Here is a 20479-nt window from a genome sequence, read left to right on the forward strand (position 1 = left end):
CCTATTTATAATTTAACAACACAATTTAACACAACAAAATTAAAATTAGTATTTAAACTTACAAATTTTTTATGTCACTTTGGTAAATTTTAACTTTTAACATTTTTCAAAACATAAATTGATTGCAACCTGATTTCCTAAGTAAGTATAGGCATTATAATGTAAATATGTGCATAGCGTTGGCAGAATTTTTAAAGTTTTAATTTTTATATTTAAATGCAACTTGGAGGGTTTATACAGACGAGGGTAAATTTTTAAGCACTAAAAACACGGGGGACTCTTTGTCGAGCCCTCTAGCTACGCGATTGTACCTATCTACTAAAGAAATATTTTTAAAAATTAAATTAGAGCTTGGTAACCATTGCTCTTAAACCAAAATTGACAAATCGCAAGATCGTTTTACGATTTTCCAAATTTCCATTCAGTTTCTGTTAACATTTAACTCGTTGTAAATCAGTAAATGTTGATTTTAAAGTGTTAAAAAACCATAATTATAAAATGTCAAAATCTATTATTTTTCTAAGCAATTAAATTTAAAAGTTTTTATTTGCGTTGCTTGAAACGCTAACTGGCTGACGCGTTTTATTTTAGAAATTTCTTTTTTAAAATAATTTTCATTACATTTCTAATTTTTATCTATTTGGAAAATATTTTTAATTATTTACCTAACGCGTTCCTTACAAATATGTAAGAGCGTTGTTACAATAATTTGTTACTTTAAGTCTAAATACCTATGTTGATATTCAATTTCGGTTATTCTTCAGTGTTTTTTGTTTTTTTTCAATGGCATCAAATATATTGAGTACCTAATAGGTACATTTTATTTCGCATAAAAAAGCAGATAAGTTGGCTCTGCTATACATTGGGTGTCTAGAGAATCACTTCAATGGATGTGTAAAATTTAAATTCAATGTATATCATTGTATAAGAAAAACGATTATGAGAAAAGAAGCTCTGTGGTATTACAAGCCAGTGATAAATATATTTTATGTTATTAATGTGATTACAGTAATTTGTTTTACTATGACTACAGTAAATTAAACTAAATTTTGCTGACAAAATTGCATTTGAAATTTGACTGTGTGTATAAAATATATCAATATATTTTTGAAGTTTCAAGTACCATGCAAGAGGCAAGAACAATATTTTTAAATTACAACAAAATTATTAAAATCGTTATTTTTGGTTTTAAATAACATGTTATTTCGTCAAAAAATAAACTTCTGATATCTATAAAAAAAACGGTTCATATAATTTTTAGATTTTTTGGTTACAGAATGAACAATTACAGAAAACTTTTTAATTTTCAATCCTTGGCTATAATAATTGACCATTTAATACATTTTTGACTACAAAATAACTTACCAATTTTCCAATTTGATACATTTTGACAAAATTTGAACTTAAAATGCTTAAAAAAAATCGTACCTGTGTATTTTTAATATTTTATGTTAAAATTTTATTCCAAAAATCAGAATTTGAATATATGCGTAATTGAGCATACAAATGGGGTGAGCATGGTTAAAAAATCACACTGAATGTATCATATTGTATAGACATTAGGCAGTCACACAAATGGTTTACATTGTAATATAGACATCTGTGATTTTATATTGTTACGTCTTTATGACTTTATCTAAATAAACCGTTGTATCAGCCTAGACGACAACCACCGACCTTCGGCCCTTTCTGGACAACGGCACTCCCTCCGCGTATGCTAACGGAAGTGGTCATAACTATGTAATATTGTAGTATACTATATACAATATTATAATATTTTGTGTGTTTAAGTAATAAATGTACCTATTCTGTAAAGCATTTCTAATATATTAATTGTGTTTTTAATTAATATTAAACCTATTTCTTCTTCTTTCGCGGTCCATCTAACATATGGCAAGTCTGCAGTTGAATTAGGGTGAGTTAATTTATTATATAAGTAAATCCTTAGTCCTTACACTTATACATATATATGTAATTAGTAGTTACATGCGTATACATATATATATAAGAATGTAGTAAATCAGAATGCGTACACATAATATATTCAAATAATGAATCATATATGAGTAAAAAGAGATAAATACATATATATATTGCTCAGGCGTCGTATTTTGCATCACTACAACGGTATATGCCTACTATAGATATTATTATATAGAAACTAGGTACAAAATATAGCTGTAGTCCTGCAGATATAATCGTATAGTGGACGAATGTGTCCAGGTTGTTTGAACTTCGAAAAAACGAGTCGTACGACCGTTTATCTGTCAATCGTGCTTATATCTATTGAAAACCGGAAGTTTTCCGACGACAACGATAGAGCGTACACAATACATGTATATTATATTACGTACGGGCACCCGTGACAATAATAATATTATGTAGGTTGTAGGTACCCATATATATAATATGTTGTTCGGATTATTGAATGGAAATACGGACAAGCACTATAGCGTATGAACCAGTATAATATATTTTGTATGAAATGGGAGTAAGAAAAAAATTTTTAAAAGCGCTGTTATCTTAGATCATACCGGTAGTGCCTATATACCTACAAACGATAAAAAAAACTGTTATTTATAGATCTTTGTTTACGCTTTGTTGAAATACAAAACCGTATTTTAGATTTTCATTATAGCAACTACAGGGGTAATTTTGTGTGTGTAACTAAAAATATAGGAATATATTATATTTGTATTACCTGTTCACTAAAATTAACTATCATGTATTATATGAATAATAATATTAGAAGTTTGGTGGTTAGAGTATAATACATTATGGAAATATTATGAAGAATATATTTAGGCACACGCATTGTTGAGCTTTGTGAACTGATATTTATATATGATATTATTATAATATTACATAGGTTCCTAATATTTATCGTAGGAAACCCACAATCTATACCCAGTCATTTTTTGTTACTCACTTGTAGGCTGTGGTCGCGTGTCGTATAGAGACAGTCGTCATAATATTGAACCCCTTGGTAGTTATTGATTTCAGACCAATCAGATCTCGTATTGTCGAGTAGTTCTACACAACTACCACCATTTTAAGTGTCGAACTTTCTTCATGTGAGTATAGTATTTAATGAATAACAATCCATAGTACTAATATGTAATAAATACCTATATATAATTTATAATTACTGAACAATACAATATTACGTCTACCCACTTTTCAATGTCAACCTATGAATGATAAACTGTAAAAAAATGTGTTAATACAAATAACTATGTTTTGCATAGTTATTGTTTATTTGTTATTTATTATTTTTTAAGAACTCTTATCTACGTATGTTTTAATTCTGACTTAAGCAATACATTGAATAGTATACAGTATACTCTATAATGTTATGTTACTTAATTATCAATTATATACAGACATACAGTTAACTTTTTTAACATATTATACCTAATAATTTTATAAACAGTCTTTCTTTAGACATTTTTAAATTATTGTAAGCCTATAAACACCAGTGGCGTGCCCACGGGGAACCCCCCGTGGAGTTATATCCCTCCCATTGACGATAAATGCCTTTATTTGTATCTTCAGCATTAGGTACCACATTAGTTATACGTTATAACATTACCCCCCCCCCCACAATTGAAAATTTCTGGGCAAAAACTATTCTTTAGCGACTAAGCTCTTCAAATTCCTCTCTTACATTAAGCAGAAAGCCTTAAACGCAAATCATTTTCTCCCTCACAGGACCAATCAAACGGAAAAAATGAAGTGGTCCAGCGTCTTCACAGAACTGTTGCTGTTGTTGGTTAAAAGCGTTTACTACATTGGCGAGTCCATTTATCACATGTTCGTACCGTTGACTGAAAAATCGTTGGCCGACGACATCGTTTTGGTAAGTACAGATAAGATGTCCACGTAGTGTTATAAAACCATTAAGGGTCTTTGGAGAGTTTCAATAATTTGTCATAATAATAATTTGGGTGCGCCTTATTGCAATAGGTAATAAAATCTATCATTGAAATTAGTTTTCAACAATTTTATTGTTTTTGTTTCAAGCTCTGTAAAAATAATTTATTATATTTGTATTTATATAATACGATAGTGGAGAGTTAGAGTAATTGCAATGACTATATTGAAAAATGACCAATAACTAATGACTAATAATTTATGTATTTTTATGTATATATAGATTACAGGCACTGGACACGGAATAGGGAAATGTTTGGCGATGCAGTTCGCTGAAGTGTCATCCAAAGTAGTGTGCGTCGACATCAACGCACAGTCGAACGCGGAGACCGCAAAGGAAATCAACGCCAAATGGAAAGGAAAAGCTTTCGCTTACACGTGAGTTAGGTTAGGTTAGGTTAGGTCAGATATTTCTGAAGATACTTTTTGTTTTCGTGATATCGAAAGGCAGAGGAGGAACCGCGTTAGCGAGGAGTGTAGATACTTACAGCTGTAGCTTTATAGGGGTGGTGAAAGATGGGCGTTTGAGATAAAAAATTTTTTTGTGGTTATGTAGCTAAATATTACAATATTATTATCATAAAAATTGCAAAATATAGGTGGGAATAATCTCAACTAATGACGAAATCTCGATGGTGGTATAGATCACCTTGTCCTTATGTTGACGGCGTAGCCAGTTAAGTTACGCCCTGTATGGAAAATCTACCTACCTTTAAGGTATAGGTACTGCTTCACAATTTAACATCATATCGGTTTATTTTAAATTGCTTACTAGCTTTACACCCAGGACCCAGCATTGCCCGTGCTAGACTTGTTATTTTTTTTATAAATTTATTTGTAAAATTTTTTTATAAAATACTACTATAACTATAATAATAATATAATATTGTTTTCAAACAGTAGCAACCCTATAAATAATCAAAAAAAAATATTCATTTTGTTACATTATTATGGACAGTAATTTTTTAAAAACAAATTAATATCGAAATTGTCTTCTGCCTCTAAAAAGCTCAAAAAGAGTCAAAATATTTTGAAAATTGTATTGTGTATAATCGAAAATGTTAATATAAAATAGTCGATGTAAATTTGATATATCCATCTTCGGTTATTTTTTTTAGAGTCATACCGAAATATAACAAAATCAATTATTTTTAACTAGTTTTGCATAAAAATCAGTGTTTTTCCTAATTTTTTCTTTTCCCAAATTTTGAAAACTCTTGAGAATTGTTCATCTTTGACTCCTCAAAGTACCAACTAGATTCATTTTCCTATCAGATAAAATGCTGAAGTAGAAAATTGAAGCATTTTAACTGCCCAAAAAGGTGATTAATGATGAAGGGAAAAAACACACATCAATCAATAAATTCATTGCTCCGATCAAAATCTAAAAAAATCGATCCTCCATCATCCTTGCCTACGCCCACGAATGTAGAAAAAATAAATGGAAAAAAACTAGAGGAAGACATCGTAAATCCTTCTTTGATGAGTTTTACCTCTTGTCTCACCTCGTCGATGATGATAATGATAATGATGATTTTTGATTTTTAACTTCTTCAAAAATTTAAATATGGTAGTTTTTAATTATTTAAAAAAAAAATATTATATAACAATTTAAATTAAATTATCATTATGTATTAGATCTAATAATTAGACTTTAATTAGTTGTGAGAAAAATACACATTTTAAAACTGAAAGGCGCTTTTAAAAAATAGGTTTTTATAAATAGTATCTTTACCTATCTAATATTTCATAAAGTAACCAAAAGTGGTATCTTATCTATGAAATTAATATATTTTTTTTTCTTAAGCACGGCAACTATGGCCATTAGCTGTTTTTTGTTCATAGGATAATAGTGGTAGTGGTAGGGTTTGGTATGGTAGGTTTTTAACACGTGTGTTTTGTTTTGACATAATTTCTAGTGGGCACGAAATTAATATTATTGTTACATTTTATTTGACTATAGTAAAAATATATTTGAAATTATAATAATTTGTTAAATATCTCACACAGACAATTTATAGGTGTTTATAATAAAACGTAGTATAATATTTTACCTGAATATAGTAGAAAGACCTGAGATATAACATCGAAGATATAATATTGAATATAAAATTGTGTGTCCCTATATGGCATATACTCGACACGCCATGCAACAAAATGATTTTTGTAGATATATTCTAGATATGTCATTTTGCAAACTGGATTTTCAGATGCGACGTGTCGACGTTGGAAAAAGTCAGAGAGCTTGGCGAGAAGGTCGAGAGGGAAGTTGGCACTGTTACCATTCTGGTCAACAACGCAGGTATTATGCCATGTAAGCCGCTCGAGGCTCACGACGAAGCCACCATAAAAAAAATATTTGAAGTCAACGTTTTTGCTCATTTCTGGGTAAGTAACTGCTAGTCGGATTATCTAAACATGCAAAAACTAAAATAAAATAATAGAAAATACGGACGTTGTATATTCCTGTCTGGATGGACATTATTTCTTCACATGCCAAAATAAATATATTTATTATTTTCAGTATCATATATTCATATAACAATTAATGTATATAAATCGCTTTTATTCACATAATGGTATGGATAATTATAAATGTATAACCTTTTTTTACAGGGTGCCATAAAAAAAATTTCTTGGTGGAGTTTAAGCTTTTACCTTTAATTGCATATTATATTTTATTGTTGGCACAACTTAATACATTTTTAGATTATTATTTAGACGATAAGAAATGGGAAATTTTCATTTATATTAAATTGTACAAACGTTACAATCTTTAGTAACCTTTTTAAATTTTGATTTAATTTTAATACTTTGGCGGAACGGTTAATAAATGATCGCGAGATATACTTGGTCACCACTGCTATAATAATACATAAATACATGACATTATAACAATAATAATAACTTATTATAGATGTATAATCATATATCTATATATATTTATAGATATATAAGAAACTTTGTATTCTGTTTTTATTAAAGCTATTCAATTCTTGGGGCATATTATGTATATGTACCTGTAAATAGGTAAGTAGTTATAAATATTATTTTAAAATTATTTATATTTTAACTTGCTGACTTTGAACAATTGAATAAATATGCGCATGCTATGATCAAGAAAGGCAATAAATAAAAATGTGCTAAGTGCTAATATATTTGAAAACACATTAGAAACATTATACGTATAAAATACCCTATATCAGCGGTTCTCAAACTGTGGTACGCGTACCACTAGTGGTACGCGAAAGACTAGATGTTGGTACACGGAAGGCCTTAAGTAACACTGAACCAGATATTTCATCGCTAATATCAAATCTACAAATCCATGGTTTTAATTGAAAATGAGTTATTTAATTCATACCTTAATTTTTAAACACTAATAAATTTGTATAAATATATAATTATTATATTGCAGTATTTTTCTGCATTCTTATTTAAAATAAATGTATTTAACTATGTAAAGTTTGTGTCTTTCTATTTTTAATCATCAGTGGTACGCGACTGATTGATAGAATACTCAAGTGGAACGCGAAAAAAAAGTTTGAGAACCGCTGCTCTAGATAGAGTAATTATTATTATATGTTATAATTACACTAAAGCTGTAATACTTAATATTTAATTGATATAATATTGATGTTACACAATTTCTGTCTGGGAGGTAAGCATATAATTTAGTTTTGAATTTTTTGTAATAATTATGTAATCTGATATCGTTGATTCTCTTTAGTACCGTTTTACCTAACATATCTCTAGTTCGACTAGTTCTACTATTATATATATATAAACCAAATATCATCGCTACATCTCAAAAACTACAAAACGTACTAACTTGAAATTTGGAATAGTGGTTACTCGGATTTTCCGATATTCGCATTTTAAAGGGGTAGTTAAACAGGGATCATGAGATTTACGGTGGAAATAGAAATGTTTTTTGTTTATGAATGGTTGCCATTGGGACATGCATACATCAAATTGTCGAGCATATTATGCCTTTGAATAACGAAACTATAACTTAAAATCAAATGTATATGTATGTAGCTTATACTCAAAAACTACTAAATTGAATTTGATGAAAATTTCAGAAATTGTTTTTAGAGATGACAGAAACGTAGTAGAGAGTAAGTAGTGTAAACCACGTTAAAAAATATACCAAGTGGTATATTCACGACTTGAGGTTGGCCATCTAGATAGAACCATTTCACAAAACTAAACTCTGACACCGGAGAACTGAGATACACTCAAACCGAGATATATAATATAGGTATAATATTTGCCTCACAAAAATACAATACACAGTTGAATTCACGAGATATTCAACGAGTATTAATATTAAAATTAAAATAATACAATGTTATAATAATAAAAATATTTCTGTTATTTTTTGCTTGGCTAATTGGATACAATAATTATGCAAAAATGTATGAACATTTTTTTTAAAGCTGTTGTATACAAATAGTATAATTCAATTAATTATTCATATCGTGAATCAATTTGGTATACGTAGGTACCTTCCTATAATAAAACCCACGTCCTGCAGGTATCTCTTAGCCCTTAGGTATATAATAATAAGATGTTTTGTGTTATATATCAATATATATCCATATAAATATTAAAATAATATTGGTATCTATAATACAGACACAATATTGTTATAAATATATATAAATAAGTGATATAGTTGTACGGGTAAACGGAAAGAAAGCTCAAGAAAAAAGCTAACGTTCATAAAAATTCATACGAATTCCATACAATTGTACTGTATTATATTTTTAAAATATTTCGTTGATTATAATTCGAAAAAGCATAATATCTTCAATAGACAATAATACTTAATAGTACCAAGGTGTACATGCATAAAAGGTGTCGTATAAGGTGTCATATACATACATATATCCACCTTGAATAGTGCATAATATAGACAACAAGATAATATTCATAAATAATTATAATAACTAATGGCCTAGTAGCTGATGTTACTAAGATGATCAATAATTTAAAAAATAGTAGGTCCACATTGGTAAGTATCAATTCTTCTTGTATTAAACTTGGACAACTAACTAATTTTAAAGATACTATACAGCCTGTTTTGTATTGACTTATTATATTATTATTTGTATAGTTGTGTAATTTTTATATAAATGTACTATATACCTATAGGCTATAAGACTGATTTTTTTGACTATAGGTTCTATATTACATAATTGACTTCCTAATGACATAAAATAAATATAAAACAATTATTAATTATAAATCATGACTTATAACACAATATATAATATGTACATGTGTTCATATTTATATTAACATTTTTCCGTTCGATTTTTTTTTATTTGGGCATTTTTTCGCTATTTAGTTTCGCGATATGTGTGTCGTGCGTGTAATATGGTTATCATTTTATTTACATTGACGGCTGTGAAATTGGCCGTCTAAAAAGGTTAGGTTATTATGATGTATTATTATACTATTATGAATAGGTACGCTCCAGGGGATGATGTTTTCTTTGTGTGCACGCGTAATATAGTGAGCACTAATATAATATTATATTCGCCGTCCCATCGACTACCTTTGACAGCGGCAGCTATTGTGTGTATCTACTTAACTCCTCCGCATTGATCTATCTAATGGTTGGCTTGTTATGTCAATAAGCCGATGTGCCGATTTTTTTCCGGTTTAAATAAATTTTGCTTCCGTTTGACAAAAAGGTCAATATCCAAACAGCTCCCGCTGTTCAAATCCGACAATGCCCAAACGGCTTCCTTTTTTGAAAGCAAATATATTATTCCTTCTCAGTTCATATAGACCTAAAAACTGTCTCAAAAGAGATGTGGCAATGCATTGATGTTTTTTAAAATTGTATTTGCACAGTAAAAAAAAATACAGTTTAAAGAATTTTTGTTGTCGACAAGAACCGTTTTCCATGAATCAACAAACAATAGATGAGAACCGTTTTTCCCTTTCCTCTTCATCATCATTATTATATAGAAGAGTGCGTATAATATATTTTGACATTTTGTATTATGCAGTGTTATATTATAAGCGCTTAATACCGCAAAAACGATTTGGAAAAATAATTGTGATTTTTCCGTTTTTTTTTTTATGTTCCGAACAACACCGACTTTATCGTATTGTAGTGTATTTTTTTTCGTAACATTAAATTATAATATAATACCTATAATACTATTTGTATACAAAGCATATAAGATTGTGTTATAAAATAAAACTAGTTGTCTCGACCGGCGTTGCCCGGGCCAAAGATTTGTATTTTTAATAAATATATTGGTAAAAAAATGTATAGGCAATATTTCTAATATTTTATTATAATAGTAATATAATATGTTATCTGTAATGGTAAACATTTAGATTAACGAAAAAATTTGTTTTTTCGTTAGCTGGAAAAAATCATTTGTGAGCTTATTCCTTTTAGCAAGATACTTAACCACCTCTTTAAAATGCTAATATCGAAAAATCATTTTTTATTGCACATTGACAGTATTAGAGGAACCACTATTCCAAATTTCAAATTCTTACGTTTTGTACCTAGTTTTTGAAATGTAGTGAGTAGTGACTAGCGATGAATGAGTGAGTGAATGAGTGAGTGGTATTTGGATTTTATATGTTTTATATTATATAGATTCATTTTTGAATTACACGTAGATGCTCGATACATTTTTGCCCCGAATGAAAGCTCTGAACAATGGACATTTAGTTTTCTTGTCGTCGATGGCTGGTATAATTGGCTTGAAGAACTTAGTGCCTTACTGCGCATCCAAATTCGCAGTGAGAGGTTAGTGATTATCAGCTTGCAACAGACAGTTAATAATAATAATAATAATAATAATAAATACCTAAACATTACTTTGGTTTTAGGTCTTGCAGAAGCGTTAACGGACGAGTGCAGAGTAAATGGCTTCACAAATCTCCACTTCACCTCTATTTTCCCGTATATGGTCGACACCGGTCTGTGTAAGAAACCCAAAATTCGGTAAGATCGGGTGATGTAACGCAATACGCATGTACAAATGTACCGTGCAAGTAAAAATGTTACTGATAAAACAATTTTAAATAGTTTTCCCAGTTTATTACCACTCGTTACACCCGAGGCGACGGCAAAAGAAATAATATCTGCAGTCAGAAGGAACTTATTTGAACATTCCATTCCGAGTTCATTGCTCGCCTTCAATAACATATTTAGGTAAACAAAAATTATTTAATATTATAAAGTCTAACCATAGCTGTGTGCGAGTGTGTGCTAATATACACATTGTGGTTCTTTATTACACATTCTTATTTATTTTAGGTGTTATCCTCACAAAATGGCATTGGACTTAAAAGATTTCATGGGCAGTGGCGTTGATGCACACGATGATTGATTATCAAGCACGCCATGTAAAAAAAATTCTATCAAAATTATCATATCATTTTATATACGGTGAGCAAATCTATCACAATTTATAGCCATAGAAAGTCAAATTCTGAAGTCCAAATTTTTTAGACATCGGATATTTACCAGAAAATTAACTAATTCTCATCGAACGAATTTCTTACTTTGTAATTCAGTACAAATAAATAACCGTAGACATTTGAAATGTTCTTTAAACAAATGTTTATTTTATCATTTTTTGTGCATAGTAAAATGTTCAACATTTGAAAACTTACTTTGAGCTGTTTATAAACATTTGAAATGTTCAATTGTTTTTGGTTTTTTTTTCCATATGTGTCAATAAAAATGCTTTCGTTGGGTCAAAAAGCTTTTTAATTTAATACATGGTTTCTCATAAATTGATTAAAACACAGTTGCAAAATGTTTAAAAATAAGTCACATTAATTTTTAAACTTAAATTTTAACAAAATCTCGACAATTTGCAAAAATGATCAATTTATTTTCAATTTTTCATATTTTAAGTCATAATGATATATGGTAATCGAGTAGGGAGGCTTTGTAATCTTTTGTTGTTTTAATAAAATAAAGTAATAAGTGTATACATTTTTTATATGTGTGTGGGTGTAACTGAGGCAGAAATATGTTAAATGGCCAAGAACACTGATGAATCTTTGTACAGCTCTGAGATTATTACCTTACTATAGTACTATACCATACTCCATAGATCTTATTTTAAGCATACGTCATCAACATAACCACCGTATTTGACAAATCAGTACTCAATTTTATAATGATTTAGTTTTAAATATTGCACTTTATAGTGAATCGGTCAATTGAACTAGTTTGTTTGCGAACGACGCATCTCAATTAAATTGTCAATGTCTGTCACCGTTATTCTAACTTATATGATCATCTGGAAGCTCTTTTTTGCAGACAAAAACCAAAAAAAAAACAACTTTCCCTCTTTGGAAAAACATAAGGTTATTAATATTATGTCTTGATCTTGAGGCTTATTTTTGTGTATCAACAAATTATATTATTGTAAGTCATGGTTTATGATAGGAAAGGTACCAAATAAAATGTTGTGTTGGTAAATGTCCGAAAGGGATGAAGGAAGATATATTTCAAATCTTAAATGCATACATTGCATGCGAGACATTATAGGGAAGCTATGGTTCTAATTTCAAATATTTACCACCACGAGAAGAGCATCAAAAACCATTGCATTTTTTTCGTTACACAAAAATTATTTAATAAATCCATACATAAGACAAATTAAAGTCAATAATCAAATACCAATGTTGAATGTACCATTATTATATACCTAATACCTTAGCCACCTAACAAAGAATTCAAATGTATGTATTGTAACTAAAGTAACTGTGATGATAAAAATGAGTATTAATTAACGAATTACGATTATAATAAAAATAATTATTTTTATGATTATATGTTAAAATTAAAATAATGAATTATGTAGGCATTTCTCCCAAAAAATTGTTTTGGAGCATGTCATTAGATTACCGATTTAAGTGTATAAAAAGATAGTTGAAAGAAAAATTATTTAGGTATTGTAAACTAAATATATACCAATAACTCAAATTCAAAGTATTAATGCATTTACTAAACTTTGGAGGACCATAGCTAATAAACAAGTAAACCAAAGTTGATGAGTTGAGTATCAATAATTTCAGAAAAAAAAGCTTTACCAGCTAGAGTTCATCACAAAATATAGTTCTTACTTCAGCAAGGATTTTGGTGACTTTTGTATTTTTTTTCTTTAAGTGCTATACAGTTCTAACCAAAAACTAAATTTGTTCGTGATACAACAGAATGTATAATTTTTATTTTGCAATTTTTTTGCATTTTTGCATTTTTTGTGTTAAATGCATTTTATTGCATTTTTAAGTTCATTTTTAGAAATTTTAAGTTCATTTTGTGTATTTAAACTAATTTGTGTTTATTTTAAGTTTTTTAATATGTGTTACGTATATAGGTTATCTCAATTAGTACCAATAGTACCCTTATAAAAATAGTACCTTTGAACTTATATCGAAAACATACCAATATATTTTTGCTGTTACACCCGTTTTTGATAAAATTATAGTCACCTATCGTCACTTTTTAAGTTCCTTTTTAGATTTTTTAGTGAACTTTTGTGTATTTTTCAGGTCATTAAAATCCTAGCTCTAGTAATTACTGTTTGAAAAAATAAAGTTGATTTTGTTATTGGTACAAATGCAGTCTGCATGTTTAAAAATTTGGAAATTGTTATAACTAAATTGCCTGTTCAAAATAAGGAAACGCGTCTTTTATGTTATTTTTTTAAAATCACATATCGATCCATAATCGTTAAAAGAAACCCGGGTAAAATGGCATAAGATACAGCTGGTATAATATTATATGATATACCCTGAGTGAAGGTAAGGAATGTATATTTCTATATACCCATATTGGTTTTATAACGATTTTCTTTTTTTTTTTATTGGTTTAAATTTCAAATTTCTCATCTCAAATTTTTCTACGTTCAAATCACGAAAATATGTTACCTAATCTGGAATAACTTAATTAATAAATATGGATGTCAATTATTATAATAGTTGTTGTACATAACATTTATCGAAATAAAAATTATTTCACTATTTTCACTTATTCTTACTATGTAAAAAATGTATCAATTAAATCACTGATAGTTATTTTTTATTATATTATACTGTTGGAACTAGGTAGAAAAGCGACTTCTACAATAACACAACAATAATTGTTGAATTTCATTGTGATCAGTGATTCAGTTACAATTTCGGTAGGTATCTATTTATTATTTACAACAAAAAGTGATATATTATTATGGATTTTTTTTACTCCTTCTCCGTTAATTAAATGTTTGTCGTTGGTCGAGAATTGAGACTGCGGCCAGTCGCAACGGATCCTACAAGGACATTTCGATTAGTTCTAGTTATTTTTTTTTATTATTATTCGCACTTTCACTTTACCACAGTTAATGTTCTGCTAGTGGTTAATTCCAAACACATATTAGTGTGATACAAATAATCGTAACGTCAAGACTTTCAACAGCGTTTTGTTTACTTTGAATTGCTTATATTGAAATAGGTTTTTAATTATAAGTGATAAGTACATTTTTATTTTATACGTTTTTATTGGTTTTTGTAAATAATCAAATCTTTGTTGAAAATGGCTACAAGTATGCTAGTAAATCCGTGGTCTATGAACCCGACCAATTTTCGTTACGACCAACGGCACTATAAAAAAGACTCAAGATTTGTAATGGACTTGTACACTTTGACTTATGACTCACACGAAAGTCTGGATTGCCATGGCGTTGTAAACAATAATGTAAGTTGAAAATTGTAATATCTTCTAATTCATAGGTACATACACAAAAATATACAATTAGCACAAAGTATTACATATTATACTATTATTATAATAAGCCATTGCAGTTTACAATACGATCATAGTACTTCTTTTTTGATTTACAAGTATAATGTGTGATGTACATATGCTGTAGGTAGTATAGATAGTAGATACTAGATATACAGACAGGTGGCACATTTTATTTGTATGTGGGTCACGCATTTACATTTTATACATAGTGTTATAAGTAGGTAATAACTTCAATAACTAAATCGTAACACAAATTATCAGAAATCTTATCGTGTTTAAAATTAAACTATATAATAAGAATAATAACTATAATTACAACCTATTTAGGTTTAATTTTAGATGTTCCGAGTCCTGACATTCAATTATTTTTTTAAATCTGCGTGGAAAATAAATGGCCTGCAGATAAAACATCGCAAAATGGCCAGTGGTCACAAATACGATGTTCAACTTTTGTTTTTAATTATTATATAGTAATTAGACCTCTCTAATTTATGTTAATTACAACACAACTAATGTTTTTTTTCACTCATAGTTTGTACCTACTATTTACAGTTGCACAGAACGAAAAACCCTTTCATATTAACAACCAAATTTGATAAAGTATTTATTTTATAAGAGTAATTATTTTATCAAAGTTAAAAATACTTTTGTCAAAATTATAAATTGTATATAATATTAACTTTTCAGTTTTCCATACTTTGGAATAATTAATGTAAATCAAGGTGTCCACAGTAGATATATCTTCATTCACTACATATAGTTATGTTTTATTTATTGCCATTTATATTAAATACAATAATTAATACTAGTATATAATATATAATTACCTACTATACAATTAGGGAAAGTAACATACTGATAGAGCACCAGTAGGTAGTAGGTAGTAGGTACAGTACCTATAGAACATATAACATATTATATTATGGCTTATACAATAGGTACATATTAATTAATTGGAAAGTCAGTTATCTCATAATTTTGTTTGAAACTTAAAAGGCGTATTATTAGTAGTATAGTTATTAGTTATTCTTACAAAATGTTCAGGATGATTTACCAAACAAGCTCATCTCCATTTTTTAATTTAATAATACATTTTGCTCCTTGAGGGTCTGTCACTAGTTCTAGACCGAATTTCCTTATACAAAGTCATAATGTAAATTATTCTCATAATATTATACCTATTTGCTTGTTGTACAATTAATACTACAGATTATACATTTTAAATTTTAATAAAAAAATAATATAAATAATAATGAATTTATTCAAATCCCTATTTTGGAATTTTGAAATATAAAGATCATATTTTCAAATTTTTGAGATTTTTCATACTATTTAAGGAGTGCGCTATACTCTTCTGGCAGTACAAACTTCTGTTTTTCAAATAATATTATAATATATACTTTATTGTAAATTATTTAGTGAATAATTGTTTTAAAAATGTTGATGTATACCTATACTAACTCGGATCTCCACAGGATAAACCTTAAAAAATACAAAAAAATTGAAAATAAAGGCTTTAAAGAAATTCCAAAAATCAGATTTTGAATAGTTAAATATTATTAAAGAAAAAAGGAAGACCATGCTTGACGAATCACCCATGCATATGGTAAATATAATATAGGTATCCAAAATGAAAAGCCTACATTTTAGAATCATTTAAATAGCTTTTTAGTTTTAGAATAAGTGGGTACCTAACTACCTACCTATAATACTGGTTTAATACTATAAAAGAGTTATTTTTTCAATAAATAAATAACCAGTTACCAACAGAATCTAGACTCTAGTAATAATGTACCTAAAGGTACACAATTATAATTTAACTACCAAAAAAAACATAATTATTCTATATTGTCTTCTCTATTCCATTTGTTATAAATTTGATTGACTTGGTTTAACCTTGACTGATACACATTTTCAAAATGTATAAAACGAGTAACCCGCATACATTGTCTGGGTAATCCTTAACAAAGAATTCGCGAGTAATGAAATGTGACGTTAATTATTTTCAAGGTATCTCGGAAAATAATTTGCAAGTGCTGCAATGCCTGCAAACTGTGTTATTGTAATTTGAAATTACATATTATATATTTACATACAACTATAAAAAAAATATTATCGACTACCCGCCGAATGACGTTGATTTGAATAATTAAAATTTATTAGGAAAAAAGGGGGAGGACACTTTGCTGTATAATGGTAGGTCTCGACATTCGAGTGAGTCTTGTCATTAGGTAGGTCACTGCAATGGATATTATGTTAAAATTTAAGTTCAATGATGAATCATTGGTCATTGCATACCTTCCGATGAAATGCGATTCTGAGCGGAGACAGTGGTCACTGGTCACAGCCTCTATTTCTACAAGGATATTTTATATATCATATATATTATATTAACAACTATAGCCGTCTATAAGTATTTTATTATTCTACATTCGTATAGGATAGTATAAGTGAGACCGTTGATTATTTATTTTATTTACCGTTAACGATTATTAATTATTATAGTTATAATAATAGTATAGCATATGCCATATGCGATATATCTACGTAATGACTTAAATATTTAAACTAAGATTGAAATATTGAATACATAAATATATTATTTTGTTGACAATTTAAAATTCACACATTTTAATGTTTCATGGTAGATATAGTGCTCACTGAACATAATATAATATAATGATATAGATTAAATACTATATCAGATATAATCAAAGCCGTAGACACAGGAGTGATAGTGTATTGAACCCCCATTACAAGCGACCACACGCTAAGTACGTACATTTGTTAAATTATTGTCTACGGAACTGGATAAAGTACCTATCTATGTAGGTATAATAGGCACTGACTCTTAATACAATATAGTTAAAATACCTACTCTGTGGTATTTACCTATAAGTTAATAATATCGTAAATATGGTTTCTTAATATACAGTGAAACATCCCTTAACGTAAACCTCTAAATAGAGGACACCTCCAAATAGCGGACGTTTTTTCGGGGACGGGGACATTTTCACTGTTTATGTATAAGAAAACCTCCAAATACAGGACACTCTAAATAACGGACACTTTTATGACATTGATATTAATCATTTTTATCTTAAATTAAGAATTATTTTGGATTACCTGAATAAAAACCTCAATTATTAAGTTATATTATATATACATTATTAAACTGTATATGAAAATCTTATCTTTTCCGTTCAGTCACTTTATCGTGTCAATGAAATATTGTAACTAATGCATTGTCCTATGTGCGTTTAGTTGTGTTTATGATGCCAATATACGAACGCTTTGGCATTGCTAGCAGTAAAATGCACACGTAAATATATTTCTTCTATCGAGATACAGAATAGTTCATTGTACTCAAACACAGTCCAATTAAAAAATGCCTTAACACACGAAATAATTACGCCTGCAAATTGCAATTAGTAAACAAACTAAAGTAACAGATTTTTTTCAGAAATGTTAGGTAGTTTTTATTTTTATCGTGTATTTAATTAATGTATAAATAATATAAAATAAAATTATTGAATTTATTTATTTATTGAAAAAAATGTTTTCCTCTAAATAGCGGACAAAATTTCAGTGACCGAGAGTGTCCGCTATTCAGACGTTTCACTGTAATAGTAATATGAAGAGAGCCTTAAATAAGGTTAAGTAACCTTATTAAGGCTCTCTAGTAATATGTATCTCATGTATTTCATAAATATTAATACTATCATACAATGCTGCAATGGTAATTATAGTAAATATTTAGCCCAACAATGATGCGAATGCCAGTGAACTACCTATTTGTTTTCTCTCTCTATAGCCCACGCACAACATATAGGTATTAGGTACCAAATATTTTACGATTAGCAGAACCAACCCTATGTTGTATGTTAATTTTAATACTAGAGTCTAGAGTGAATTCACCTATCATCAAACTTTAAGTTAAGAGTTTAAGACTTAAGAACTTTACATGTGTCACTACGTTGGTCGTTGGCTATTATATGATATTTTAATTGTTGTGTAAGCTTTGAGCGTGTAAATTATTACAATATACTGACAACAAAATAAATGAGACCCAAATGTCAAATATCGTCATATGTACCGACAATTATGAGGTATTTTTATTGATTTTAATGTACCTATATGGGCTGTAAGCCTGTAAGCCATACAGACAACAGTTCACATATTATATAGGTGCATTTAATGTTTAAAACTTTAAATAGGTAAACGCATGTGGTACGTATAAAAAGGTACTTAAATAAAAATAAAAATTATTAACATTAATATAATAAATTAAAGTATTTATTTTCCATGTAGGCATATTTATTCATTTTTTGGACATATCTATATTATTGTCAATATTGATATAATGATATCCATATCTCTTTTATATATTTTTGTTGATACAATATAACAATGGCCCACTAAACAACAATTGTTTGCATATTATTATTGACTATTGTGCTATAGTGCTATACGCCTATACAATATAACTTGCAAGTATTCTAAAATTAATTTTTTTTAATGTAATAGGTACCATAGGTACTATACCACAAAGGTATGTGCTATTACATAACCAAAACTATTGTTTACTCGATTATGTTCCACAAAACTGCAGTTGACCTTCCTCAGCAACCGCCAATATTATATTTGAAACACATTTTATATTGCAAAAGGAAAATATTTGAGAAAAGTGGGAGTGAAATATATTTTAGAACGCCAAATTCGAAGGTCTCTAATTATTCATAATAATACAAGTCAGTAGCATTGTCAGTAAGTAGTTAAATAGGCATAGAGCCATATAGATAGGTACAAGGTACCTAATTAGATACCCTTTAAGTTTTATGTTAGGTACCTAATACCTATACTTTTAAAATAGTCCCAATTTATCTGCTGAAATAACGCAAAACTATGAATATAGTTAAATTTAAATAATATTTTTATATTAATATATAGTTGCATTAAATAAAGAAGTAGTATGCTATCAATTAATAATATTAGGAAGGAGTCTAAAGGTTTTATTCATCGCTCGACAAATATGTAAAGTACCATTTACGCCCTACCGTGGACGATCTCATGGTTCTTCATCTTGTATTAGAATAAGTATGGGCTGAGCTATATCTTAAGCATACCTCAGTCTGTGAGAATGAGTAAACTATCAATTTTACAATTTTTATTCAGAAGACATAAAAATAACTTAAATATCACCGGTATCCGTTTTTTATAGAGCATTTTGCATTTTTTGCTTTTACCAGTTATAAATATAAAATAAAAATGACAGTTGATAAAAGTAAGTATACTTCTTTTTACCGCATTAAACCTTTCTCCTGTCACACCCACACACCGATTGTTATTGAGTAGTATATAATAGATATTATTTTTAGATTCTCATAAAAGCGATAAATGTATTCGTTTAAAATAATGTTTTTTATTTCTACCACCTCCTTTTGAAGTAGGTAGTAAAAATTAATTTAATTAAGTTGAAAATTAATATCATTATTTAAAATTTTAATAGCTACAGCTAGAAAAATATCTATTAATTTCAAAAAAAAACTTGTAAAATATAAAAATCCCCATCTTTATTACACAACCATGTATCCCGTAAATAAATAGCAAATACTCTCTGTCCAAGCACAATAACGGTGAAAGACATAAGCGCCAAAATGTGATAAGAAAAAAAAAATCGTACCTTACAAAAGCGCCAAAATCGTATCGTACATAAGCGCCAAAATGAGATGAGAAAAAAAATCGTATTTTACAAAA

At 28.4% G+C, this 20479-nt stretch overlaps 1 protein-coding gene across 2 annotated transcripts; it reads left to right on the plus strand.

Moving 5' to 3' along the window:
• The first annotated feature begins 1784 nt into the window (after positions 1–1784).
• On the plus strand, positions 1785–11467 carry LOC111039574 (short-chain dehydrogenase/reductase family 16C member 6-like). Of its 2 annotated transcripts, none has more exons than XM_022323150.1 (8): positions 1785–1915; positions 3712–3859; positions 4157–4311; positions 6144–6321; positions 10591–10720; positions 10804–10918; positions 11003–11128; positions 11234–11467. In XM_022323150.1, the coding sequence occupies exons 2-8, from the start codon at positions 3731–3733 to the stop codon at positions 11304–11306; spliced, it is 906 nt and encodes a 301-aa protein (XP_022178842.1). In that variant the 5' UTR covers positions 1785–1915; positions 3712–3730; the 3' UTR covers positions 11307–11467. The 2 variants fall into 2 exon arrangements, with proteins under 2 accessions (XP_022178842.1, XP_022178834.1); XM_022323142.1 differs by lacking the exon at positions 1785–1915 and adding an exon at positions 2901–3074.
• Positions 11468–20479: the final 9012 nt, after the last annotated feature.

Source organism: Myzus persicae, unplaced genomic scaffold, assembly GCF_001856785.1.
Source record: "Myzus persicae strain clone G006 unplaced genomic scaffold, MPER_G0061.0, whole genome shotgun sequence".
Lineage (NCBI taxonomy): Eukaryota > Metazoa > Arthropoda > Insecta > Hemiptera > Aphididae > Myzus > Myzus persicae.